The 27,425-nt window shown below is 48.5% G+C and overlaps 1 protein-coding gene across 4 annotated transcripts in view; it reads right to left on the bottom strand.

Moving 5' to 3' along the window:
• Positions 1–27,425, bottom strand: part of Cacna1b (calcium voltage-gated channel subunit alpha1 B) — a 180,228-nt gene that overhangs the window by 126,562 nt on the left and 26,241 nt on the right. For 3 of the 4 annotated variants that reach the window (XM_090331041.1, XM_090331038.1, XM_090331040.1), the window contains 7 exons: positions 12,100–12,191; positions 9,962–10,114; positions 7,659–7,849; positions 4,206–4,309; positions 2,438–2,553; positions 1,317–1,373; positions 701–793 (listed from right to left, as the gene is read on the bottom strand). In XM_090331041.1, coding sequence (XP_090187167.1) covers positions 701–793; positions 1,317–1,373; positions 2,438–2,553; positions 4,206–4,309; positions 7,659–7,849; positions 9,962–10,114; positions 12,100–12,191 — 806 coding nt within the window. The remainder of the gene's footprint in view (positions 1–700; positions 794–1,316; positions 1,374–2,437; positions 2,554–4,205; positions 4,310–7,658; positions 7,850–9,961; positions 10,115–12,099; positions 12,192–27,425) is intronic. The other variant, XM_090331039.1, reaches the window with a different exon arrangement.

The following is a 27,425-nucleotide window of genomic DNA, read 5'->3' as shown; positions in this document are numbered from 1 at the left end:
TTGTAGAAGTTACTTTTGTAACATCATGTGCATGTGTATTTGTGTGTGAAGTCTCAGATGAACATGGAAACAAGGAGGGAGGTGTTCTTAAGGGCTCATGGAAGCCTCCTTGACCCAGATGAAGACAAAAGAGTGTGCTTGCCTTACAGAGTTCCATCCATAAATGTCACAAAGTAGTGAGAAACATATCTCACCCTGTCCACTGCTGGAGAACCATGAAATCCAGGTGGGCTGGCATGAGACCTTGCCATTGAGAAGCCTCTGTTCCTCACCCACACAGCTGTAGGAAGACCCATGGCTGTGTCTTACATAGCAGAATGAGCTGTAATAGGAATCTGAGCTGTAATGCTAGGCCCTAGGCCCTATGGGAACTGAAATAGCTCTTCAGGAAATGACGACCAGTTTTCTTTTATTGCCTGAGAAATGGGGCATGGAGCAAAAGCCCAGGCCTAGGCCCGGGAAGGAAAAAAGACAGTGCTGGAGAAAGATAAGCAGAAGCCTTCAGCTCCTTCAGCACCAGGGACCCTTGATGCCCACGGACACAGCAGAGCCAGACATGGCAGCAGCCCTCAAAAGTACTGGAGAGAACAGGCATCCAGCAGAAAGAAACTCCAGGAGCAGCTGGGGGCAGGGAGAAAGTTAGGTTTGTGTTCTGCATCTAGCCAGCTTTACAGAACCAGAAAAAAAGCAAGAGACTCACCAACTGCACAGAGATCTGTAAACCGGTCCTCTCCCTCCTCTGCATGAATCAAGTCATTTCGGCTCTTCTTGTTGGCCGCCCTCTTCAACACTGCTTTAAACAAAGAGTGGTAGAGACTGTGCACTCAGGCAGGTGAGATGATCTATCCCAGGGACTACCTGCCTTTTCTGAGCTCCTGTCGTGACCCTGGAGAGGCTGCTGGGCAGAGCATGTGCTAGCTAGCCCCTGCAGGCCCTTTGCACTCCTCCAGCAGGAGGGACAGGAGTTATGATGGTCTCCTTTCCCCAAAGTCAGTGGGGAGGCTAGCGATCAAGGAGACTCAGAAACATTTATCTTGGACAAGGCCAGGGCTGCAGCAAGGCCAGTGTGGACCTACGCCGCAGATATGGCCATGCAGTCAAGTCCTGTCTGCAGCTGTGTAGGCAATCTGCCCAGGAGACCACAGCATGCTGGCTCTCAACCCAGATCAGGGGCCCCAGAAAATGCCAGAGCCTTCCCATGGTGTTTGGAACAATAGCACCCCAAATCCTAGGGCACACATTACTCAGCTTCAGTTGAAAGCCTCTCAACCATCTGAGCTCCCATGATATGAAAAGTGCTCTTGACCACCACCTACCATCCAAAGGGGACTTCTCCTCTGCATTCTTGTCCTCTTCAGCCAGCATGACTTCCTCTGTGAAGGGACAAAGCCTCAGGTCAGAGCCAGAGCTCAGCCCAGGAGGGCCCAGATGAGGGCAAAAAGTCTGCAAGTGCCTGCCTGCTCTCCTGTGCAGGAACACCGTGGGTAAGCCACAGCCGAGCCCCGAGGCACAGTCACAGTGGCTAAACCATGACAGAGCCTCATCCACCCAAAAGTCTAGCAGTTGCTATGCAGAGCCCTAGGTGCGCTGAGTCTATCACGTGCCCTCACCAAGACAGTTCACTGCTGAGGAAGGAAGCATTTCTAAGTGCTCATGTGGCAAGAGTAGAGCCCACAGGGAGGGGTGAGCTAGTCCAGGCAGGGAGAAGAAAATCAGAGTCTAGACTTACAGAGCCTAGAGTCAGGGTTCAGGGGAAGGTAGGACACCTGGATCCAACCCAAAGAGAACATCTTTTTTATTTTATTTTACTTATTTATTATTTTTGGGTGCCATTGCTAGGGCTTAAGTTCAGGGCCAGTGTGCTGTCCCTGAGCTTTTCACTCTGCTTTACTCCTGGATGAGGAGACCATCTTTAGGCTAGACTATATCAAAATCTTTCATTAAGAACCACACTATAAGCCAGGCACCAGTGCAGGCAAGAGAGTCTGTAGGACTCTTATCTCCAATAAACTGCATAGAAAAAGCCAGAAGGGCCGCTGTGGCTCATGTGGTAGAGTGCCAGCCTTGAGCACCAAAGGTGAAGGACAGCGCCTAGTCCCTGAGTTAAAGTCTCAGGACCAGCAAAAAAGAAACACATTATAAGCCATCTTGGGGAAAGTACATGAAACTCCTATCTCCAATTAACCACTAAAAAGCCAGAAATGGAGCTGTGATTCAAGTAGGAATGGAGCCCTGTCTAACGGCATCCCACTGTGCTCAGAGCCATAGCGCTGCCCGGTACGTGGGAGCACAGGTGAGCTGGAGAAGGCCTCCTCCTACAAAGCTGGAGACCATCTCAGCTCTCCACCAGACCCAGGGTAGCCTGAAGGGTCGACAAGAGGCAGAGAATGGTGGAGGGCAAGCCTGAAGCCAGGCATCCCACTCCCATGGCACTCACCAGCCTTAAATATCCACTCCAGATACCCATTCAGCTCTCGCTCAATCTGCTGCTGACGGCGGAGCTTAAGGAAGGCGCGGCGGTTCTCTACCCTCTCTCTCTCCTTGGCAAACTCCCTGCACCAAGCAGAATCAGTGAGCTCAAAGACAGCCCCTGGTGGGCAGCCCCAGAAACAGAATGAGCCCCAGAACAGAGTGAGGACAGGAGGCACAGGCCCCAGATCTTCCTCCACAGCCACTGGCCCCAGCTTTACACATCTCTGTAGCACCCACCACTGCACACCTCCTCCTGCCCAGCCCCACACATCCCTGCAGCACTGCTGTACCCCTTGACTGCCAGGGCTCTAGTACCCCTGTGTTCTGGCTGGAACACCCCTCTTTCATCTGGCTCATTGCTACTCCTCCTTGGGTTTCAGATGAAATGTCCCCTTCTCAAGCCTCCAAGACTTCCCTGGCGGCCCCACCCCCAGACTACCTGCTCTACTCCACAACCTGTACCACAGACAAAACTGTTCTCTGTGGAGGACACTCCCCACAGAAATAACATGGCACTGACCATCATTCTTCACAGGTGCTAAGCACCATTCTAATGTCCGGGAACCTCGGCCTTGGCCCAGTGCTATTCCCCTTGTGTCTGCTCCTCTCCAGGTCAGCATAGCATTGACCCCTTGGAGCCACCAGGCTCTGCTGGCCCCAGCCTACCCCAGAGCTCTATGCCTAAGCAATGGTCTTCAATGTGAGCGGAATGGAGATTGAACAAGGGAACCCATGCTCAGGTGGAGGTACAGAGGCAGGCCAGGCTTGATACCTTCTCTCGTCTTTAGGCACAGCTCATTCCCAAATACCAGCCCCACAGCAGGACAAGAGTGAGCAGCTTGCCTACAGGCATACCAGCTTGCTCTATCCCAATTCCAGTGAGGATTCTGGAAGTATCTTCTGCAAGAGGGACTCCCCTCCTGGGATTCTCTTAGCTTTTCCTGGAACTTCTCAATATGGAGATGAAATAAGACAAGGGAACAAGGTGAAACTTGGGCTGTAGTCAGTGGCTCTCAGAGCTCATGGGGCTGCTCCATCACCCAGTTGCTCTGTGCCCCAGCACAGAGAAAGCCCAGCTGGGATGCTGCAGCCCTTCCCACAGAAGAAGCATGGCAGAGGCCGAGGGTGAGCAGCAGAGGAGGCCAGGGAGCAGTCAAGAAACAGGACAGGACAGGGCAGAGAGGAAAGGATAGCAGAACTCAGGTCAATGGGAACAGGCACAGAGTGGAGCCCGCGTGCTGTGCCCACTTCAAACTTCACTGCTGCTACCTCCTGGCCTGAGGACACAAAGGGGACCTATGAGGTCCATCCAGGATAGGGCTGTGCATGTACCTCTCCCCCACCCCCGGCAAAGTCTCCAGTACCTGCCTAATCTAGGAAACTGCACCCTTGGAGGCAGTCACCTCCCCCTTCTCTGAGGTCACATTCGGGACCCCCATCATGCCTCCCATTGTACTCATGAGGTAACATCCGATCCAGTGTGACCACACCTTCTCCACACCTGGCCACACCTTCTCTCCACACCCTTCTTGGCCATGTGCAATCTCCAACCTGGGCTGGGCCTGCAGTTTGGAGGATAAAGTTCTCCCTCCTGCCTAAATGCCACGTGGTGTTCTCTTTCATTGGCTACCTAATTTAACTCTAACAGATACCCACGATAACCCTGAGAACAGACAGGTGACCCACAAATCTATAAGACCTGGGAGCAGAGGGAACAGTCCCACGAGCCTTACCCTGAGAGCACACCCAGCACCAGGTTGAGCATGAAAAAGGAGCCGATGATGATAAGAGGAATAAAGTACAGCCAGTTCCAGGTGTTGCCAGCTGCATCATTTGTCTGGAAGCAAAGAAAAGGAGTTGAAGGACAAATAAACAACCCTAGTCACAGAAGGTGGCCTCCTCAGAAGAGAACGGGTTTTGCTGAGTGCTGGTGACTCATGCCAGTAATTCTAACTACTCAGGAGGCTGAGATCTGAGGATCAAGGTTTGAAGACAGCCTGGGCAGAAGAATCTCCAATTAACCAGTTAAAAAAAAAACTAGAGACATGGCTCAAGTGGTAGAACACCAATTGCAAGCAGAAAAAGCCAAATGAGAGTATAGGGCTCTGAGTTCAAGCCCCAGAATCAGCATCAAACAAACAAACAAACAAAAATAGAAAAAGTAATAAGAATTTAGGGTTTTCTCTTTGCCTAGTATATCCCAGACTTGGACCTGAAGACACTTGAACCTTGGAAGAGCAATAGACACAGACTCCCCCCGCCACCCCTGAAAAAAAAATTAACAAAAGCCAGTTCTCCCTGACCAAAGGACCAGGAGGTGAAAACCTTTTAGACTGAAAATTTAGTATAATTGAACTACTCCAGGCAAATAGTATAGCTCCTGAATTCAAGCCCTAGGGCTGGCAAAAAAAAAAAAAGAGAGAGAGAGAGAGAGAGAGAGAGAAAGAGAGAGAGAGGGGGAAGGAGGGAAGGAAGGAAGGAAGGAAGGAAGGAAGGAAGGAAGGAAGGAAGGAAGGAAGGAAGGAAGGGAGGGAGGGAGGGAGGGAGGGAGGGAGGGAGGGAGAGAGGGAGGGAGGGAGGGAAGGAAAGGAAAGGAAAGGAAAGGAAAGGAAAGGAAAGGAAAGGAAAGGAAAGGAAAGGAAAGGAAAGAGGGAAAGGAAAGGAAAGAGAGAAAGAGAAAGAGAAAGAAAGACGGGCAGGCCGGGAGTTTGGCCTAGTGGTAGAGTGCTTGCCTAGCATGCACAAAGACCCGGGTTTGATTCCTCGGTACCACATACATAGAAAAAAGCCAGAAGTGGTGCTGAGGCTCAAGTGGTAGAGCTGTAGCTTTCAGAAAGTTCAAGGACAGCACTCAGGCCCTGAGCTCAAGCCCAGGACTGGGGAAAGAAAGAGAGAATCACAATAAGACCCCCTCACCTTGTACAATTAATATACATTAGTTCGTTTCTGAAAAAAGGAAAATCATAATTCACCATATTAACTAAGGAAAAAGAATCACATGATCATATCAGTGCAAAAAGAAAAAAAAAGAACAATCTGCAACAATAGCTGCCAGGATGGTAAGGGTGAAAACACAATGGAGCTGTCAGACACTGACCAGAATGCAGCAAGACTGGACTGTTACCACACAGCTGGCAGAAATGTGAGAATGCACACTCTTCTGGGAAAGTTTCCATTTCATAACTAAATATTTAAATATGCAAAACAAAAAAGTGCACTCTTGGGCATTTATCAGAAAGAAATGAAAACCTGTGTTTTCACAAAAACCTGTACACAAATGTGTACAGCAATGCTACCCAAAAATCACCCCAAAGTAGAAACAACCCAGATATTGTTCTATAGATGAATGGTGAAGCATGCTGTGGTATTCCAGGACGTGGAACTGTGGAAACACTGGCACATGGCAATCTGGATTGATCTCCCGAGAGAGATTCAAGCTGCAGTGAGGTAGCCAACACCAAAACATTACACATGGCCTGGTCTTCTCAGCACAATATTCTTGAACAATTCCTCTGTCATCTTCTGAGGACATGACAGATCAGCCCAACAGGCATTTACCAAACACCTTGTGAGGGCCCAACTCGGAGGTCAGTCTCCATGGTCTCCTAGGGAGGCTCAGAGGACCCAGAGTCCCCTTTCCTCCTGGCTACCAGCACTCATGTACAGAGTGGCCAGCGGCTGTGGAGAGAGGCCGAGGCCCACCCTCAATGCACAAGTGACAGGCTCTCAGTGGCCGTGAGTACCCTGTGCCCTAGCCTTACCCCTCCCAACAGCACCCCAAGCAGCAGACATCTTCCTGCTATGCCGCATGAACAGTCCACAGCCACAGCTTCTGGGATCCCTGTGCATCTCATTCTCTACTTTCCCAAGTCTTGAAGGCAGTCATCAAAGGTTCTCATGCCCTGGTGGCCTGCCAACCTCTTGCAGGGTAGGGTGAGAGGTAATGGGAAGGTCTTCCTATGAAGAAGACATTGAGATGTGCTCAGGCGTTGGGGTAGGGTCATTAGAAGAACTCTCAGTAGGATGAAAATGAGAGGTAGGTGCGCCTTTAGGTCCCTTGGTGGCCACACTATCCTTGTTTTCACAGTAAAACAAAGGAAACAAATATGCAAATGCACATGGTACCACCCTAGGAGTTTTCCTGGGCCTCAGACCAAAGCAGCCCTGCCATGCTCCTCACCAGGAATCCTGGGCCAAAGAGACGCCCACACCTCACTCCCTCACCCTACCCAGAAGAAGACTCTGGCTATTTGTTTCCAGCCACCTGCCTGCACACCTAGGGCTAGGGAAATTACTGTTTCTGTGTGACCCAGCTTCACATCTTCACAAGGAGTCAGTAGAGATACAATGGCACACAGGCCGAGCGTGGGGCAGGCTCACAAAACACACCAGCTACAGTGCTGCTGCTAGTGTCGCCATGGGCAACCACAGCATCTTCCCTGCAATTTTCTTTTCTTTTTTTCTTTCTTTTTTTTTTTTTTTGGGGGGGGGTGGGTTGCAGAGCTTGAACTCAGCCTGAGCGCTGTCCCTGAGGTCTTCAGCTCAAGGTTACCACCCTACCCTTGAGCCAGGCCCCACTTCCCGTTTTCTAGTGGTTAATTAGAGATAAGTGTCTCATGGGCTGGGAGTTTGGCCTAGTGGTAGAGTGCTTGCCTAGCACGAAGACCCAGGTTCGATTCCTCAGTACCACATACATAGAAAAAAGCCAGAAGTGGTGCTGAGGCTCAAGTGGTAGAGCTCTAGCCTTGAGAAAGTCCAAGGACAGTGCCCAGGCCCTGAGCTCAAGCCAGGACTGGCAAAAAAATAAAATAAAATAAAATAAAATAAAGAGATAAGCGTCTCAGTCCTTTTGTGCCCAGGCTGGCTTTGAACCTTGATCCTCAGATCTCAGCCTCCTCACTAGCTAGGATTATAGGCATGAGCTGCCGTGCACCAGCTGCAATCTTTTTTTTTTTTTTTTTCTGGCCTCAGGTTTACCTTCATAATGAAGATTCCAGAAGGGCCTAGAGCAAGAGTTTGAGTTGTGACTAGCTTCAGGCCTCGGATAGCATTCAGACACCAGGGCATATATTTCATCCTGAGGTAGGGAGAGGGGCCAAGGCTCAAGGACAGACTATTAGCTACAGCGGACTCAAGTCCAGAAACAGTGTGTCCACCCCCAGACCCAGGGCCACGATGCCACTCACATTGTAGAGAATATCTGTCCAGCCCTCCATGGTGATGCACTGAAACACTGTCAAGATGGCAAACAAGATGTTGTCAAAGTTGGTGATACCAAAGTTGGGTCCTTCCCAGTACTCCCGGCACTCCGTGTCCCCCTCACACAGCCGAGCTGGAGCCTCCTTGCCACAGGGGAAGTCACCCACAGGATCTGAATCTGTGAGGAGAACAACGTGGATCTGAGCTCAGACCAAGCTCCCTGACTCCCCCACCCCACCTCCCTCTCCCCCACCAGGAGTCCTGAGCTCTGAAGAACTCACTGCACAGAGACAGGAATCTAGCACTTCGAAAACTTTCCATTAATGCTACTTACACCTACACCAAGTTTGTTTGTTTTTGTGGGTCGTGGGGCTTAAGCTCTGAGCCTGGGCACTGTCCCTGAGCGCTTCAGCTCAAGGCTACTGCCCTACCCCTTGAGCCACAGCCCCACTTCCAGTTTTCTAGTGATTAATAGAAGAGTCTCACAGTCTTTAGTGCCCAGGCTGGCTTTGAACCGTGATCCACATATCTCAGCCTCCTGAATAGCTAGGATGACAGGCGTGACCCACCACGCCCAGCTCCTGCACCAAGTTTTTGCTCCTACCTACAACGGCCTCCAGCTGAACTCAGAATCTGTCCTCACAGAAAACCCTGGTCAGCTTCTCCCTCTCTCCTGGACCCTACCAAGAGGTACTCAAACATTCTCTGCACTGCTTTATCTTGAAATCAAAGCCAAAAAAAAAAGGAAACCAAATCCTATTTTTCAGTTGTTTCTATCACTACCACTCTGATTTCTCCTTTGGCTACAGACAAATTATAGGACTGATAAAAGATGAAGTTAATAATTAGAAGCTTTATTTCTCCCTCTCCAAATGCCGTAATAAATACTTACAAAGAAGCCATCACATGTCTGATTGTAGGAAATTGAGTCCTCTGTGTTGCTAGCTTGGTTTGTTGCCTTTGGGGAACTCACAGCCTTGCCTGGCCTGGAGCAGCATTCTAGGGGGGAGTCACCCCTAGCCTTATCCTCCATTCTAACTTTCTAATTCTGGGCCTGGGTGCTGCCCCTGAACTCCATCACTTGAGCCTCAGTGCCACTTCTGGTTTTCTGATGGTCAATTAGAGATAAGAGTCTTATGGACTTTCGTGCCTAAGCTGGTTTTGAACTGCGACCCTTAGATCCCAGCCTCCTGAGGAATTAGGATTGTAGGGGTAAGCCACCGGCACCCAGCTTCCTTTCTAATTTCTTGTCTCATGGCACTGGTCATAACTGCATGGATTAGATGTGACCGTCCATGCCCTGGTTTTGTTCCTAACTTTAACAAAAACTTCTTAACTTACAATGAGGTTTGGTGTTTGAAATAAATTTTAGGGAATTTAAGAAAAGTTATCTTCTAATTCCAATGTGATAAAAAGGTTATATTTAAATTGTGAATGATCTAAATTTTAGTAAGAGCTTTCATTATATCTAAAACAATGTTAATATAATATATAAAATGATAAAATATATATTATATAAATGATAAAATTATATAATATATAAAATGATTGATTGTACCTCAAACTCTAAACTCCCTCTCCACACAAGATTCAGAAAATCCTCTGTATCTACAATACACATCCAACCACCTCTACTAGCCCCCCATCTCTGGCCACTGTCACTAAGCACGGACCAAGATCTCCCCCAGTAACACTGCCTCTGCCTTGGCCTCCCCATGCAGTCACAAGAACTGAAAGATAGTATGCTGCGGCCAGTGCCCCCAGCCCCTCGATCCTCCTCCCCTCTCCCCCACATCTCTACTTCCCTCAGCAGGACTAGAAGACAGTGTGCCATACCCACTGCTCCCCACCCCCACACACTGTCTCTGCTTCTCTCAGAAAGCTGAAGCTCTAAACACAGCCATAAAATCTAACTAATTTCCCTCTGTTCTCGCTGTTGTTTATCCATTCCTGATGACGGATGCTTTCTGGCTATGGCTCTCTCTTACCACCCTCAAATCCCTGCTCACTTTGTCATCTGAGCAGAAACATCCTGCCCTCCCATACTCCTGTGTGGAGCTCACCTGAAATTATTCTGTTTAAAATGCCTTTCTGTGTCCTTTCTAGAAATGACTGCCACGTGCTTATCTCACGGCCACTTGTATGTTTTTGTGTTTCCTGGGTTGCTCTTTGTGTCCTCCACTGGGACAAAAGCTCCATCTTTCTGGTCTGAAATCTGAAAGGCCCCGCGAGCACCATCTCCTAGCTGAATGAATGCGTGGACCTCACCAGAGTCCAAGGGAGACCTCACCTGTGCTGTTGGGGAAGCAGGCCTTGTGGAATTTGCCCATGTAGAACTCGAGGCCAATGATGGCAAACATGAGGATGGCAAAGAAGAGCAGCAGCCCGATCTGCAGCAGCGGAACCATGGCCTTCATGATGGACTTGAGCACCACCTGCAAGCCTGGGGCCAGAGCAGCAGCACAGAGAGTGGGTCAGAGGAGAGCAATGCAGGGAGAGCGGGTGGGGCACGGGGACACAGGCGGGATAACAGGACTCTAAAGAGAATCAAGGCTGAGTCCCTGGGCAGGGCTTTCGGGACTAGAACACAGGGTCGACGGCCACCAAAGAGTAAACAGAGCAGGGAATCAGGGGGGAAGAAAGCCAGGAGAGTCAGGGGCACATAAGGCAGAGCAGACAGTCTTTAGGAACAAAACCTGAAGTCTCAGAGAGAACAATGTCTCAAAGTAGGGAGGAAGCAGGAAAGGGGTTGTCAGAGTAGGAAGCCCAGAGTGAGGAGTGTGAACTGACAGGATCGTGATCTAACAGAGCTAAGGGAGGACAAGAGCCAAAAATCATGAAAGGAGAGCCAGGCAGCAGAGGTTCACGCCTGTAATCCTAGCTACTCAGGCAGGTGAGCTCTAAAGATCAGTGTTCAAAGCTAGCCTAGACAGGAAAGTCTTGCCTCCATTAGCTATTAAAAAAGCTAACAGTGGGGCCGGGAGTTTGGCCTAGTGGTTAAAGTGCTTGCCTAGCATGCACGAAGACCCGGGTTTGATTCCTCAGTACCACATACATAGAAAAAAGCCAGAAGTGGTGCTGAGGCTCAAGTGGTAGAGCTCTAGCCTTGAGAAAGTCCAAGGACAGTGCTCAGGCCCTGAGCTCAAGCCCAGGACTGGCAAAAAAAAAAAAAAAAAGCTAACAGTAAAATTGTGATGGTAGAGCACTAGCTTTGAGATCACTGTTCAAAGCCAGCCCAGATAGGAAAGTGTGTGTGACTCTTGCCTCCAATTAACCATCAAAAAATCTGAAAGTAAAACTGTGGTGGTAGAGCACTAGACTTGAGCTCAAAAGCTGAGGGACCACGCAGATCCTGAGTTCAAGGCCCCAGGACCAGCATACATGTACAAGCACGCATGTGCACGTGTGCACACACACACAGCCTGAGAGGAAAGAGAAGGAAAAGCAGATACTCTTGAGAGAGAGGAAAGAATCCTGAGAAGAACCGAGAATGCTGGAGGGTAAATGCAGGGAAGCCTGGGAGGAAAGAAGAACAGTTGATCCTGGGAGAGAGGCACAGGGAATTTAAGAAGGGAATAGCAGCCCTCAAGTAACAAGAAAACCAAACTCCACTGGACTAGAGATCAGAGTCCAAAGTGGTCAAAGGCTGCCCTTCCGCTTGTCTCCTTAAGTAGCCTATCCCAGAAGCTTTTCTAACGGCCAGCCTCAGTTGTCCGTGGCCTTACCAAGTCTGGGACAAGTCAGGCTGCCTTTTGCAGTCTGAATATTTTCGTGTGTGTGTGTGTGTGTGTGTGTGTGTGTGTGTGTGTGTGTGTATCTTAGAGGTTGAACTCAGGGCCTAGACCTTATCCCTGAGCTTCTTTTTGCTCAAGGCTAGCACTCTACCATTTAGGCTATGGCCCCATCCCTGGCTCTCTTGGTGGTCTGTTGAAGATAAGAATCTCACAGTGACCCTCAGATCTCCACCTGCTGAGTGGCTAGGGTTACTAGCTACCCCCAGGTATCCTTCCCATAGCCTTAGTCATTCTTTCCTCTGTTTTTTTAACCCCAGGAAATAAAGCAAAGACCCAGAAATACTGTAATTCATTCAAAGAAACAAAGCTTCTATCTAGGAAAAGTAAATCAGCAAAATTAACAGAGTCACCCTGTGAGATTTTGTGAAGAACAGACTGGAAAAGGTCTAATCCTCTCCTCCTCCTTCCTGGCTCCTTGGGGTTAAATGCAGTAAAGTAATGGAACATGTACTCAACATGTAGACAGGTCTGGTTCAATCCCCTGCACACACAGGAAAGGTTTAAATTTTAAAAGTGGCCAGTTCCATCACCAAGGCTAAAGGACTCACTACTCAGGGGCTCAACTATGGCATGGCATGGTGACGTTAGGGGAAGAGGAGGTTGGCACGGGCCTGACTGTCTTAGCTGGACTCACTCGGAATCCCAGACACCAGCTTCAGTGGCCTTAGTACACGCACAGCCCTCAGCGTTCGCAGATCGAAGTCAGTTCCAGCCGTGGCAAGGATCCTAGTAGAAGCAAGCACAAGGGAAATGAGAATTTCCACATTGAGTCTGGAAGAGAGCACACTCCTCCCAGCCCATGTCCTTTCTCCCTGGAGCAGTGACACATTTAGGCCTGTGCCTCCTGCCAGCTAACCCTAGGCCAGAGGCAGGCTTGCCAGACACAAGGAGAGACAGTAAATGAATCGTCAATTCCTCGGCAGCAATGGCTGTCCTCACTTGCATGGATATCCCTCCAGTCCACAGGCGTCAACTTCATGCAGACACTTGGCCAGGCAACAACTGAGCCCAAGCAAGCCCTATCCCCAACAAGCCCTCACATTTCAAGACAGGAGACAGTTTAGAGGAGCGGGAGCAGAACAAGGCCTGGGAGCTCCAGAGCCAGCACCTCTTGTGGCCCTCTGCACCTTTCCTCAGAACAGGAAGACAGGTTAGGGGCTGGGAAGGTAGAACAGAGGGCTCAGGGAACTTAGGAAAAACATCATGGAGTGAGGTCAGCAAGAAGACCAGAGTTGCCTATCACTCATCCCCCGTACCAAAATAGAAAGGATTACCACAGAAAGAAAGTCACTACACGCTGGCTCAAGTGACTGAGGAAGTATGCGAAGGAGCAGCAGGAGGCATTGAGGCCCACAACCCACCACAGTCTACTGTGTCCTCTGCCCAGACCAGCTTGGAACTAATGAGGAACAGGTCAGCGGAAGGCCCAGCTGCTGCCACTGCCCCAGGCCACTCCAGTGTCACTCCTTCCATCCTTCCCCACACCCGTCTACTATCCTAACCCTATCATCTCTCTGAGTGAGCTGGCTCCATTTTCACAGACATACATTGAGTTTTGCTCCCCATTCCTCTCTACATTTGTCTGCCTCCTCCACATAAGCCCCATCTTCTCCCTTAGACCACAGGCTCTCACTCAAAGCTCTACCTTCATCTACCCTGCTCACACAGGTGACCATGGCACCACAGCTCAGACTCAGCTGCTCAGAGCTTTGCCCAGCAGAAAGGCTAAGTCAAAACGAAGCAGCACTCACCCTCTAGAAACCAGGGCAACGTGCACAGAAAAGAAGCCAACACACAGCCAGTGGCCTAGTAGACCTGGTATGTTACCTGTACTTGGCCTAACAGACTGTCAGGCAGTAAGTAGTCTTTCCCTATCCTCCGAAGACCCTATCACATAGCCATCTGACCAAAGCATGGCCTGGCAGACGGTAGCCTACTCCATGCCCAAAAGGCCTGCAGAGGCCAGCCAGCCAGCCTGCTGTGACCCCATGGTCACAAGCCTAACCCAACAACCAGCCAGGCGGAGTCCACTGGAGAGCTCACCACATAGCCACGGGACTGCAGTGCCTGCAGGCGTGCATGCCCACTGACAACCAGACAGGCAAACCACACTGTGCCATCACAGCCACGAGCGCATTGGGCCAAAGAAACTGCACAGAAAGCAAACTAAAATGCTAACCCAGAGTTGAGGCTCACACACCAATATTCAGCGAATACTCTTGTACTCAAACACAGGAAAAAGATTCTGCATTAGGGCTTGGAGGCATGGCTCAATGGGAGAGATCCCATTAAAGAAAAAATAAAAACACCATATAATTGAAGGGGCAATTGTTATACAAGATCTGCAGATATGCAATACCAACAAAGAAACAATAAATTTTTAAAATAAGCAAAGAAAACAAAATACTCCCAGGGAACACAATAATTCTCTAATAACAGACCCCAGAAAAGGAAGTTTATGAAATACCAGATGAAGAATGCAAAATAATAAACTTAAGAAAGTTCAATGAGATATAGCAAAATACAAATAATTCAATAAAATCAGAAAAAAAATAATTGTCTGGATAAGAAATCCAACAAAAATAGACATCAATAAAAGAACCAAATGGAATTCTTGCAGCTAAATAATTCAATGAATGGAATAAGAAACAGGATTGATAGGGAAAACAACTAGATTAAAGACAAGAAATAATTTATGAATTTGAAAACATGTACTCAACTAAATCAAAGTAAAAGAATGAAAAATAGTGATGAAAACTTATGACTTACTGAACAAAATTAAAAAAATAAATATTTGCATTTGAGAGTTCCAGAGGGTGAAGAAATGGCACAAAAGCATGTTTAATGAAATAACCTGTGAGATCTTCCCAAGACTTGGGAGAGATATGAACATCTAGATTCATGAGCCTCCACCCAAAGTTAATTAGAACTAAAAGGCTGGTTCACCCCTGCAATCCTAGCTACTCGGGAGGCTGAGATCTGAGGGTCAAGGTTCAAAGCCAGTCTGGACATGAAAGGACCTGAGACTCTTGCCTCCAATTAACCTCTAGGAAACAGGAATGTGGGGCGGTAGCCTTGAGCGGGGACAGCACCTAGGCCCAGAGTTCAAGCCCCATGACCCCCCGCCCCACACACACACAAAAAAAGCTAAAGAGAAAAGTAAGAGTTCTAAAAGCAGCCAGGGCTAGTGGTAGAGTGCCTGCCTAGCATGCACAGAGCCCTGGGTTCCATTCCTCGGTACCACATACATAGAAAGAAAGAAAAAAAAAAGCCAGGATGGTGCTGTGGCTCAAGTGGTAGAGCTCCAGTCTTGAGAAAGTCCAAGGACAGCAATCAGCCCTGAGTTCAAGGCCAGAACTGGGGGGGGAGGGGAAGCTTATGAAAATAAAAGCGGCCGGGGGAAAAAATTCTCAAAAACTTCCAGAAAGAATTTCCAATAGAAATCTTGCAGGCCAGGAGAGAGTGACATCCATTCAGAAGGGAACATTGTAACTGAGAAATGAGCCGAGAGGCCATGCAGAAGTGAAAGAGAAGGAAAGTCTTCCCCAGATGAGCATGGCTGCCAGATTGATGCCAGACAACTGACACAAGGGTGCAGCCAGCAGGGCGGAGGAGGAGAGGGCAGCCTGCAGAAGACGGGAGGAGGAGAGAACAGTGCACGTCTCACCGGCTGCCCGCTGAGTACAATCCAGAGGAGTATTTTCATCACTATTCTGTACATACGAGTTTCTTAGTAGCTCTAGAAGCATGTTTAAAAGGAGGGAATCCCACCGCATCCCATTTAAGTGAAAATGATTTTTTTAAGAAGTCATTGCTGGTTGTTTCTTTTTTGGTACAACCAGAAACCAGTGGACTATCCTGTAATACAAAGCACAGAAAATGGCAATTTTGGAGTCGCAGTTGAGCATTTCATGTCTTGCACATTTGTTTGCGCGAGAACTGTTTTCTAAAGAACACAACTCCTCAAGCTGTCACACCTCGAGCTGTCACACCTCCGCTCGTGGCAGTCCAGTTCTCCCCATTGTTGCTGTGTTGTGAATGATGGAGAAAGGTGGGTGTGTCGTGCTCACACGACGTTGTGATGTGGAAGTCATACCACATAACGGGACCAACATTTGGAATATGGGCACTTAGTTTCCTCTTAAGGAAAGTTTGCTTCCAGGTCTGAAGCTCATGGGGTCACCCAACCAGGGCTCCCAAGTCTTTCATCAATTCTAATAATTTGTATATTTATGCTGAGATAAAAGATTGCTTTTTCTAGAAACGGTGGTTTTCCTTTAGCAACCTTTTTTGTAAAAGATGCCCAGGTGAAAAGCAAAGGCCTCCGGAGGTAAGTATCGTCCGACCCCCTGTTTGTTTTGTTTTACTTTTATAAAAAAAAAGATAAATAAAAAGGTGCACTGTGGGCCTAAAATAGAGGCCTGGGTGGTCAAGGGACGCCTTGACTCCCCCTCCCCTTCTGAGTTTCTTGTCGATAACAAGGCATACCTGAGAGTCCCACCAGCAAGACATGTCTAAATCTAAAAATAGCTGTTTGGTGAAAACATTCATCTGAGCTCATGTTTTTTGTGTTAAGTGTATCTGATTGAGTCCAATTTTCTTGTTATATGTCAATGTCTGATTATTTAAAAGTCTCCGCTTCTCTGTCTTGCTCGTGGAATACTTTTCAAAACAGTTCATGGGTTTGACATTTGGTACATGTGCTAAGAACTGTGTACAAGTGGAAATGTCTGTGTACTGATCCTTGACACAACCAATACAACCTCAATTATGAAAGAAAAAAAGAATACAGTGACGCACACCTGTAATCCTAGCTACTCAGGACACAGAGATCTGAGGATCACCATTCAAAGCCAGCCTGGGCACAAACATCCTTGAGATTCTTATCTCCAATTAATTACCAGAAAATGGGAAATGACACTGCAGCTCAAGTGGTAGAGCACTTAGCCTTGAGCTGAAAAGCTCAGGGACAGCACCCAGGCCCAGAGTTCAAGCCCCAGCAGATAAAAAAAACAACAACACAAAAAACAGATATACAAGTGAGAAAAACAATCAATCTTATCACTACCAAAACTACCAAACTATGAAAATAAACACCAAGGAAAAGACTTAAGGATTAAAAAACAAAGAAAGGAAACAAAATGACACAAGTATTTGTTACCTATTAATAATAATCTTAAATTTAAATGGATTTAGAGAAATGAAATGAGTGTTTGATTTTGGTTGTTTGGTTTCTTGTGGGTTTTTGTTGTTGTTTTGTGTAATCCAGGTATAGATCCCAGCTACTCCGAAAGCAGACACAGTTTACGGCCAGCCTGGAGGAAAGTCCAGTAAGACCACCCCATCCCACCAAGCGGGCCAGTCTGGAGGAAAGTCCGGTAAGACCACCCCATCTAATCAATCAGGCCAGCCTGGAGGAAAGTCGGGTAAGACCCACCCTGTCTAATCAATCAGGCCAGCCTGGAGGAAAGTCCAGGAAGACCACCCCGCCTAATCAAGCAGGCCAGCCCGGAGGAAAGTCTGGGAAGACCACCCCATCTAATCAATCAGGCCAGCCCAGAGGAAAGTCCGGCAAGACACCCCGTCTAATCAAGCAGGCCAGCCTGGAGGAAAGTCGGGTAAGACCCACCCTGTCTAATCAATCAGGCCAGCCTGGAGGAAAGTCCAGTAAGACCACCCCATCTAATCAAGCAGGCCAGCCCGGAGGAAAGTCTGGGAAGACCACCCCATCTAATCAATCAGGCCAGCCCAGAGGAAAGTCCGGCAAGACACCCCGTCTAATCAAGCAGGCCAGCCTGGAGGAAAGTCCAGTAAGACCCCCCCATCTAATCAATCAGGCCAGCCCGGAGGAAAGTCTGGGAAGACCACCCCGTCTAATCAATCAGGCTCCGGTGGGTTCTCTGCAGCAGACGTGCTCATCCCCTAGCTGACAGGACGGCCGTGCATGTCCTAACTACGAGAAGGGTGGGAAGTGCCGAAGAGAAGGGCGCCAGGGAGAGGGAAGAGAGGGACAAACGTGGAGCAGGGGGTGGTCGAGGCAATGGATCCAGATGGGGTGAACGGGAGGAAGAAGAGGGGTGGCGAGGTCGTGGCATTGAGGCCCGGAGAAGGGAGAGCTCAGGACGCGCGTCCACAGATCCTCAGGGAGACACCCGCACCCTGCTCCCCGGATCCGCTGGGGAGCCTGGTCCGTGCGGGAGGAGCAGACACAGACTGGGAGGTTGAAACCAAGGAAGAATGTGAACATGGCAAAGCAGGGATGTGTGTGGTATCTGAAGTTCCTGGGGCCCCTGAAGTTGAAAGGGTTGAATGGATCTGAATGGCAGGTGGTTTGGTGGACAGTGGTAAAGCACGTTTCTACAATTAATGAAAGCTGCTGTGGATCTGAATGGCAGGTGCTTTGGTGGACAGTGGTAAAGCACGTTTCTACAATTAATGAAAGCTGCTGTGGATCTGAATGGCAAGTGGTTTGGTGGACAGTGGTAAAGCACGTTTCTACAATTAATGAAAGCTGCTGTGGATCTGAATGGCAGGTGGTTTGGTGGACAGTGGTAAAGCACGTTTCTACAATGAAAGCTGCTGTGGATCTGAATGGCAGGTGGTTTGGTGGACAGTGGTAAAGCACGTTTCTACAATTAATGAAAGCTGCTGTGGATCTGAATGGCAGGTGCTTTGGTGGACAGTGGTAAAGCACGTTTCTACAATTTGGATAAATTCAGGGTCTTGGATTTGGCAGAGCAAGTTTGTTTTTTAAGAACTAGAGTCATTCCTGATAACCCTCAGATAAGCTACTGACTGAGCGGAGAGAAATGCCGCAGCTCCATGGCTGCTGGACACTGAGTCTTGGAAGGACTTCTAAAGGGCCTGTTGATTGATCCCTTTTTTATTTTGTGGGTTTTTTTAATATAGTATAAAAATCCTTCAAAAAAAAGAAACCCTCCTATGCTGCCTACTGGGAGTGCACTTCGTCAGTAAAGACACATAAACAACAGACAAAGTGAAATGATGGGAAAGACATTTTATGCAACAGAAATCGAAAGAAAACATGAATAGCTACATTCATGTAAAATCGAACAGACTTCAAGTCACAGACTAAAAAGAGATAGGGAGAGCTACTGCTCCTAACAACACAACACCAAGAACTTCTTAAAAGAACAAACCAATGAAATCAGAGCAGAAATCAACACAAAAGACCAATGAAGACAGGTTTTTTTTTTGGGGGGGGGGGGGGTGGGGTTTTTTTTTTTTGCCAGTCCTGGACTTGAGCTCAGGGCCTGAGCACTGTCCTTGGGCTTTCTCAAGGCTAGAGCTCTACCACTTGAGCCTCAGCACCACTTCTGGCTTTTCTATGTATGTGGTACTGAAGAATTAAACCCAGGTCTTTGTGCATGCTAGGCAAGCACTCTAGCACAAGGTCAAGCTCCTGGTCCAAGACAGGTCTTTTTTTCTTTTCCATGGGTCATGGAGCTTGAACTTGGCCTGGGTGCTGCCCCTGAGCTCTTCAGCTCAAGGCTACTGTACTACAAGACAGGTCTTTTTGAAAGATAAAAAAAAAAAAAAAAAAAAAGAAAAAGCAACAAACCTTAGACTAAGAAAAAAAGGAAGACCCAAATAAGTAAAATAAGAAATGAGAGCCGAGAGTATAACCTAGTGGTAGAGTGCTTGCCTAGCATGCACCAAGCCCTGGGTTCAATTCTTCAGTATCACATATACAGAAAAGGCCAGAGATGGTGCTGTGGCTCAAGTGGTAGAGCTCTAGCCTTGAGAAAGCCCAGACAGTGCTGAGGTCCTGAGTTCAAGCCCCAGGACTAGCAAAAAAAAAAAAGGAAAGAAATGAAAAAAGACATTAGAAGTGATACCAAAGCAAGAATAATTATCATTAAAATACTATTATGAACAACTACACACTAACAAATGGCCTAAAAGAAATTGAGAAATTCCTGAATTCATATAAACTACCAAGACTGAACCACCAAGACATAGAAAATCTAATGACTATCAATGAAATTGAGTCAATATTAGTATTAGTCTCCTAATAAATAGCCCAGTACCAAATGATTTCACTTCTGAATTCTATCAAACTATTAAAGAATCTACATAGATTGTTCTCAAACTACTTCAAAGACACTGAAAGGGAAGGCATTTTTCTGAACTCTTTTGTTTGCCAATCCTTGGCTTGAACTCAGGGCCTGGGCACTATTCATGGGCTTTCTCAGGTCTAGCACTCCACCCTGGAGTTACAGCATCAATTCTAGCTTTTTTTGTGTATGTGGTATTAAGGAATTGAACCCAGGACTTGGTGCATGCTAGGCAAGCACTCTACCACTAGGCCACATCCCAGCCCCTTTTCTAAACTGTTTTTTTATGAGACTAGCATTACCTCCATATGGGAACCCGACAAGAACATATACCAAAAAATAATATATTGTAACAAAAGAAAATTGTAGACCAGTATCTCTGATGATGAACATTGATTCAAAATTTCTCAACAAATTTACAGCAAGCCAAACCCAATTCTATATAAAAAAAAATATCACACACGGGACCAGGGTAAAAAAAAAAATCACACACTACAGATGTGGGTAGGTCACACCTGAAATCCCAGCTACTCAAGAGGCTGCTATCTGAGGGTTATAATTTGAAGCCAGCCCAGGCAAGAAAGTCTGAGCATAAGAGAACAATCTTGGAATTATCATGATGCCTGGCTCTAAAACATACTACAAAACTATAGTTACCAGCTGGGTATAGCCACTCAGAAGGCTGGGATCTGAGTATCTTGGTTCAAAGCCATCCCTGGCACTAAAGACCATGACATTATTATTTTTAATTAACCACCACAAAACCGCAAGTGGTACTATGGCTCAAAGGGTAGGGAAGTAGCCATGAGCTGAAGAGCTCAGGGACAAGGCCCAGGCCCAGAGTTCAAGTCCCATGACTGACAAAAAAAAAAAAAAAAAACAATATAGTAACCAATAAAGCAAGCTACTGGCATTGACCAAAAGAACAGAGCCCTGAAATAAACTGGGCACTGGTGGCTCACATCTATAATCCTAGCTACTCAGAAGGTTGAGATCTAAGGATCATAATTTGAAGCCAAACTGAACAGGTTAAGATATACCTGTCCTGGGACTTGAATTCAGGCAGCCAGGCTTCTTACTGCATTGCTATATTGGCCATGCGGACCTGGGAGCAGTGCTTTTGAACAGCTATGGTAGTTGTTTGGGGCAACACAAACCATGTCCATATGGGACGTGAACACCTGACCAGCTGGTCCCCAGCCCTCACCTTAGACATTCAAGTTCTTTGAGACAATATTGAGATTAAGCCAACTAAGACCCACACAATGACCTTTCAATAATCAAAGGAAAGGCTCTCACCTTTTATCAGAAGGTAGAAATGCCCCGGCTTAATGAGGAAGGCTTTCAGAAGCTGAGATAGCCTCTTGTGCCTAACAGTTAGCCAAGCTATGAACACAAAGAAAAAGCTCTGGAAAACCCAAGTGCTGCTCTGAAGAACTTAGGACTGATGAGGAGAAAGTGACTGATAGGGAGAAAGTGTCCGTGGTCTGGAAAGATCAAACCAGCCAGAGCAGGCCCTTCAAGGCCTAATCTTCATTACTTTGGTGAAGGCTGAGAATGAGCACTGCGAAAGAAAGTCTAACGGCAGCAGAGGCTGAGTCACAGTGTCTCCAGACTAAAAGGCAGGTGAATCATAAGGCGCGTATGTAGAGGCTGACCCCTCGAGGTTAGCAATACACAACCCCGGGTGTCACGTTTTCAGAGCTAAAGAGCCGTCAAGACTGGCTGAGAGCTGGGTCTAGTGATAGAGTGCTTGCCTAAACATGCACAACGTCCCGACGTTCTGGAAACTCCAGGACCTTACGAAACATACTGGATTTACTATGCCTGTGCTCCATGAATGGAACAGCAAAGCCTAGAAGATGGCACATCTGCTCACAGTATGTCTCACTGAGTAATTTAGATCCATTGTGGAGACTATTCAGGAAAAGACAAAAGAGACTCCTTTCCAACCAGTGCTGCCTGCTGACAGGACTCCTTGTCATCCCTGAGTTGTGAAGGAGGTGCTGGGCAAGGTCAAGGTCAGGGCTGTTCTCAAGCTTCTGACACAGCGTTGCTCTGCAGTCCATGCTCTGGGAAGGGTCTCATCATCACATAAAGCTGCATCTGCCATAGTGATTCCTCAATAGAGCAAGGCAAAATGAACTGAAACTTCTCCTTAAAATGACTCACTGTTCTACGTAGCAGTAGGAACATTTCTGAAGTCCATCAGACTCATCTCCAATTAACCACCAGAAAGCCAGAAGTGGCAATGTGGCTCAAGGATGTGGCTAGGGCCGTAGCCTTGAGCTGAAGAGCTCAGGGACAAGTTCCACGACCAACAACAACAAAAAAGAACATTTTTGATTCATGGGTGCAAGTCAAACACTTAACAGGAAGATCTTGGAAGAAGCTGATTCCAACCCTCATGGAGGAAGTAACTAAAGATATGGTGGGGGGAGGGAGAGAGGAGCCAGGCACAATGGCTCACTGCTGCCATCCTAGCTACTCAGGAGGCTGAGTTCTGATGTTTGTGGTTTGAAGCCAGCCCAGGCAGGAAACTCCATGAAACTCATCTTCAATAGACTACTCAGAAAAGCCGTAAGTGGTGCTATGACTGGCCTTGAGCAAGAGAAGCTCAGGGATAGTACCCAGGCCCAGGACAGGAAGAAAGGGAAAAAAAAGCTCACAGACAGTGCCTCCCCCCAAAAAGAGGACTAGGATGATAAGTGGGGTTTAGATGCATCAGTGGCACTCACTGTTATCCCAGCTACTTGAAAGATGGACATAAAAGAATTATAGCAAGACCACGTGGTGAAAAAATGCTGGAGAGACCCTATCTCAAAGAATAAGATGAGCCAGGAGTGTGGCCTAATGGTAGAGTGCTTACCTAGCATGCATGAAGCCCTGAGTTCAATTCCTTGGTACCACAAATGCAGAAAAAGCCAGAAGTGGTGGGAAGGAAACTGGGAGAAGGAAAGGACAGAGTAACGTTGTCCAAAAAAATTGCAGTTATTATTTGACTTATCAAATGGCAACCCATCTGCAGAACACCTTAATAATAACAATAAATTCATTCTTTAAAAAAAAAAAAGAACAAGGTGAGCATGGCAGTCCACACTGCACTGCCAGCTATGCAGGAAATATAGGAAAGAGGATCATGCTACCCCTCACAAATGTATAAGAGCCTAGCTGAAAAACAAAGTAAAACAAAAAGGGCCTGGGGTGTGGCTGAAGTGGTAGGAGCACCAGCAGCAAGCAGAAAGCCCTGAGTTCAAATCACAGTACTTAAAAAAAATGCCCCAGACATGTCATCACTCACTAGCCTGAGAGCCTAGAGCCATCCACATCAACATAAGACCCTCACAGATACCAGCCAAAAGTCTGCAGCTCCCAGAGAATTCAGATGATTCCTAGCATTTTTTATCAAGTATTTCCAAGCAAGGAATTATTTTTAAGATATAATGGTATTGCACACTTCACAAAACCAATATGGTCAATATAGTCTAAGCTTATTTATTTATTCTGTCACTCATTGGACTTGAACTCTGAGCCTGGGCACTGTCCCTGAACTCTTCAGTTCAAGGCTACAGCCCTACCCCTGGAGCCACAGTGCCACTTCCTGTTTTCTAGTTTTCTAGAGGTTAATTGGAGATAAGAGTCTCACAGTCTTTAGTGCCCAGGCTGGCTCTGAACCTTGATCCTCAGATTTCAGCCTCCTGAGTAGCTAGGATTACAGGTGTGAGCCATCCTGCCTGTCTTAAGCTTAACTTTTATATGCACTAGGAATCAAAGATTCATGTGCCTTGCTTTATTGTGAGATCTGCTTTTCTTTAGTGGTCTAGAACCTTCTTACATCTCTGAGGTATAAAAGCAAACTGTGTTTAATACATTTACAGTCTCAACCCATTTTCAGAGAATTGTGCTAAGTGACGAAAGCCAGTCAAAAAGTGTGTTCACCCTTATGTAATATTCTTGAAATGACAAGCCACAGATCTGGAGTTTCCAGGGCTTGCAGAAGGGCAAGGTTGGAGGACAGTGGGTGTAGCTGTAACTGGGCTAAGTGAAGGAGCCCTCCTGGAGAGGGGCTGGCTGCCCTGTGATTCCAGGGCTGTGGTGCTGTGTCCATCTCCTAAGCTGGTGTCCTTGTGGGAAACTGGGTGCTAGACTCCCTCTGTGCTGTTACCACTGCAATTATAAATGTACAGCTAGCTCAAAATAAACACTTCATTTTTTAATGAGAGTGTAAATGTTAGTTCCCAGCTACAGGCTCTGGAGAATCTCTGTATTAGAACACTGCCAGCAGGTAAGAACCTTGCCAGTCAGCTCTTGCTCTTTATGTTTAAGCCCAGGGCTCACAGTTCCTTCCTATCCCACTCCCCCTGCCACAGCTGAGATTTGCCTTGCCCACGTGCTACTCCTGCCTCTGTGCCAGGAAGCACAGGAGCCACAATCTCTCCTGGGGCCTCCACAACCCTGGAAAGCCTCTGCTTGAGGACAATGCCAGCCCCACACAGATCCCCAGCCTATATGACAATAGCAGGGGCCTAGCAGGAGCCCACATGACAATAGCCTCTCAGAGGAATTTCCAACCTCCTAACAAACTGCAGGCCTGCTAAAGGAAGAGGAGCCTCTCAGTCTGACCACCTGCAGTGGCAGTGATAGTCTTCTTTCCCTCCTTTCACTCCCTGAGTAAGAAGAGCAGGTGCTTGGAGGGGAGTAAGTAGCAAGGGCCCCTGCAGATTCCTCAGACAGGACACTGTATTACACAGGGGCACCTGACCATGCCCCAGGCTGGCCCAGGCTGGGCAGGGTCCTGGAATACACACAGAAGCCTTGACCACCTGGGTACCTGTCACACAGACAAGCCATGTGTCAGCAGGTCCAGAGGCAGAGGAAACTAGGTGTGAAAAAGGGCCACAGCAGGGAAACCCAGAACAGAAACATGATTAGTCAGACTCTCAATCATTTAACCAGGGCTTGAAAGAGCAGGCAAACACCTAGGCCCACTTTGAGAATGGGGTAGACTGCAGGCCAGCATGAGCAGCCTGACCAGAAACCATGAGCCTAGACTTACAGCCTCCAGAGCTTGGTAGAGCAGAGGTCTGCTGTTTGTTTTTTCCAGTCTGTACAGAACTTTGTTACAACAGCCTACAGATTTACAAACCACCCCTCCAGGGAAGGGCTCATCAGTGCAGATGGAGACCTCCTGGGAAGAGCGGGCAGCCCCAGGGAGCCCCTCAGGGACAGAAGTAAGTCCATGGAAAAGGGAGCGGTGCGTCATGGGATCTAGCACTGCCTCACAGTCCAACAACGACCTTGGAGATGCACCCCTCCCGACTGTGTTCTGAGGGAAATGGAAAGGGGGCTCCTGGAATGATCCCAAACCTGGAGAAGAGGCTCACAACACAGTGTGCTGAAGGGGCTGGGATAGGTGTCCACAGGGCTGGTGGCAGCATGCCTGGGGCAAGCAAGCATCCATGCTCTGGGGCTGCCGTGGAGAACTCCAGCAGATGACACAACACACAGGATGCAAGGCAGGACAGCAAAAAGCCTACCCCAGGGCTGGAAAGGTGGCTTGCTGGTAGAGTGCTTGCCTAGCATCCATGAAGCCCTAGGCTCAATTCCTCAGTACCACAAAAACAGAAAAAGCCAGAAGTGGTGCTACCCCACCACTCCTAAGGCCTAACAACTAAGAAGGCCCAGGAGCCAGGCTGTCATAACCACTTACTCACTACTCCCTTTTTAGTTTAAGGACCATATTCAGACCTAGTAATGGGAGAAGCCATTAGCATCTGTTTCCATTTCCATGTGAATCTCAACCCTGAACTCCAGTGTGAAGATGAAGCTGAGAAGCTTATTAGCTTATTTGGAAGTCTACCACCGCATGCCTACAGGCTCTGGCTCAGGCACAGGCACAGGATGGGGGACCAGCTGGTCCTAGGCCAGTGCACCCACAGTTCCTGGGTCCCATGGAACACAGCACCCACACCTGAGCCTAGGAAGGTGTCACATGCGAGGCCAGGATGCTGGCTGAGGCGTAGGGCAGCTTTGGAGAGCCTGACAGGCAAGAACCTCCCCATGAGGAATGAGAATCAGCCCCAGAAGGGACTTCTAGGCAAGATGAAAATGTGGGCATCTGTGTCAAGGCGCCTTCCTCCCAAATGCTGCCATGTCAGAGTCCTTGGCCGGCCCCTTCAGAAGGCCCAAAGCGGGGATGGGTCCAGAAACCAGGTCTAGGTAGGGATTGGCCAGGACCATCCATCCCCCTCTCCTCTGACAGCTACTGGATGGTCCTAGCTCTGAGACCAGCTCCCTGTCCACAAGCCTCTTACACTACTCCCAAAAAAAGGACTTGCAGTGTCCCACATCTATTCTGTGCCCAAACCTTGCCGTGATTTGCCAGCAACCATAGCAGGGCCACGATCTCTCACGTGGCTGGCACTTGGTATGGCAGGCTTTACAAGAGCACAATCCCTCCCCTCCGGGATGCCCACAGGGGAGCTCTGCCTCCAGAGCACCTGGCCTTAGAGCCGGCAGCTGCAGGAATACAGGTAGGGATAAGCAATTCTGCCAGCTGGCCACCTCAGGACACTGAATGCCAAGAGGCCTCAAGACTTCATTTGGAGTAGCCTGGGAGGCCTCTAAGTCTAGTTACAGAGAGGAGGGGTGACGAGCAGGGCAGTCTCAGGCTTAGGTTGCCCTCTCCTTGCCTCGTGCTGCTCTATCCGGCTCTGGTTGTTCATGGGGAAAGGGCACTGGTGGAGGGATGAGGAGGACTCCGGGCTCGCCTGAGCTGTCAGCACTTGTGCACCCTCCTGACATTGACTCCATGCCTGCTGGCTACAGGGACAGCCCTCACTGGCTCACCTGACACTTCAGCACTGAGGGAGGTTGGACTCCGCATACCGGCTACCAGAGGCCAGAGTGGGAGGGGCAGAGGAACAAAACTTGCACCACTCCTAGGCCTCTGAACTGTTTGAGATGCCCTGGGCAGGGCAGAGCCCCCAGGATCTGTGCACCAGCCCGATGCCCCTGCCCCAGCAAGCTGGCGCTGCTGCACCTCTACCCAGGTGGGTTTCTGGATTCAGATTCTCATGGGGATTCTCCCTGGCCTGAACACACATGGGCACTGAAATCAAGGTGATGACCCCTCAGGGTCAGAACCTGGGGCTACCACCAACATAGGACTCTGGACCACCCAGTATTGGCAGGAAACTTGAACGTGGGTGGATGGGGCACGCACTCAGGAATGCCTCCCTCTGCCCTCCCCCAGTCCAGAAGAGCACCCAAAGTCCTGAAACTGAGGAACAAGTGGGGCACGGGGGAGGAGACAGAGCAGGGAGTAGGTCCCCTCTATAAATACCCAGCATGGGGGCGTGTGCCACGAAGGGAGTCGGGGACTCCACCCACCAGGACAGGGCCTCTCCGGGGCTTTATGTAACAGCACAGAGTTCCAGGCCTCTCCAAGAGACACATGTGGGAGGGAAAAGACTGTCAAGAGAGACCCCCCCTGAAAAAGAGACACCATATCTGGACCACAGATGCCATTATCACCCATCTAGTGCTATTTTCACCAGGCAGAAGCCAGGCATATACACAGGGAAGGTCTGCATGCTTAGTGGGCCTGGTGGGTGTGCAGGGGTGCAGCCCCAGGAGGAGCTGTGGCTCAGCAAGGCTCCACCGACAGTGCTGGAGGGACCCTGGACTAGAACCCCAGGACACTGCACGGGGGCCATCTCTGGGAGTCAGACTCACCCCACAGGCCCCTGCCACGTTTGGGAAGGGGGGAATTTCAAGTCTGAGGATGGGGAGGACAGAGGAAGTCCAGCCTCCAAGGACCCAGTGATCAGCTCTGACCAGCACCAGACATCTCCTCCCAACAGAGACCTGGTCAAGAGTG

Source organism: Megascapheus bottae, chromosome 3 (assembly GCF_031878675.1).
Source record: "Megascapheus bottae isolate mThoBot1 chromosome 3, mThoBot2.hap1, whole genome shotgun sequence".
NCBI classification, from domain to species: Eukaryota; Metazoa; Chordata; class Mammalia; order Rodentia; family Geomyidae; genus Megascapheus; species Megascapheus bottae.
This window is presented reverse-complemented; position numbering and strand designations above follow the sequence as displayed.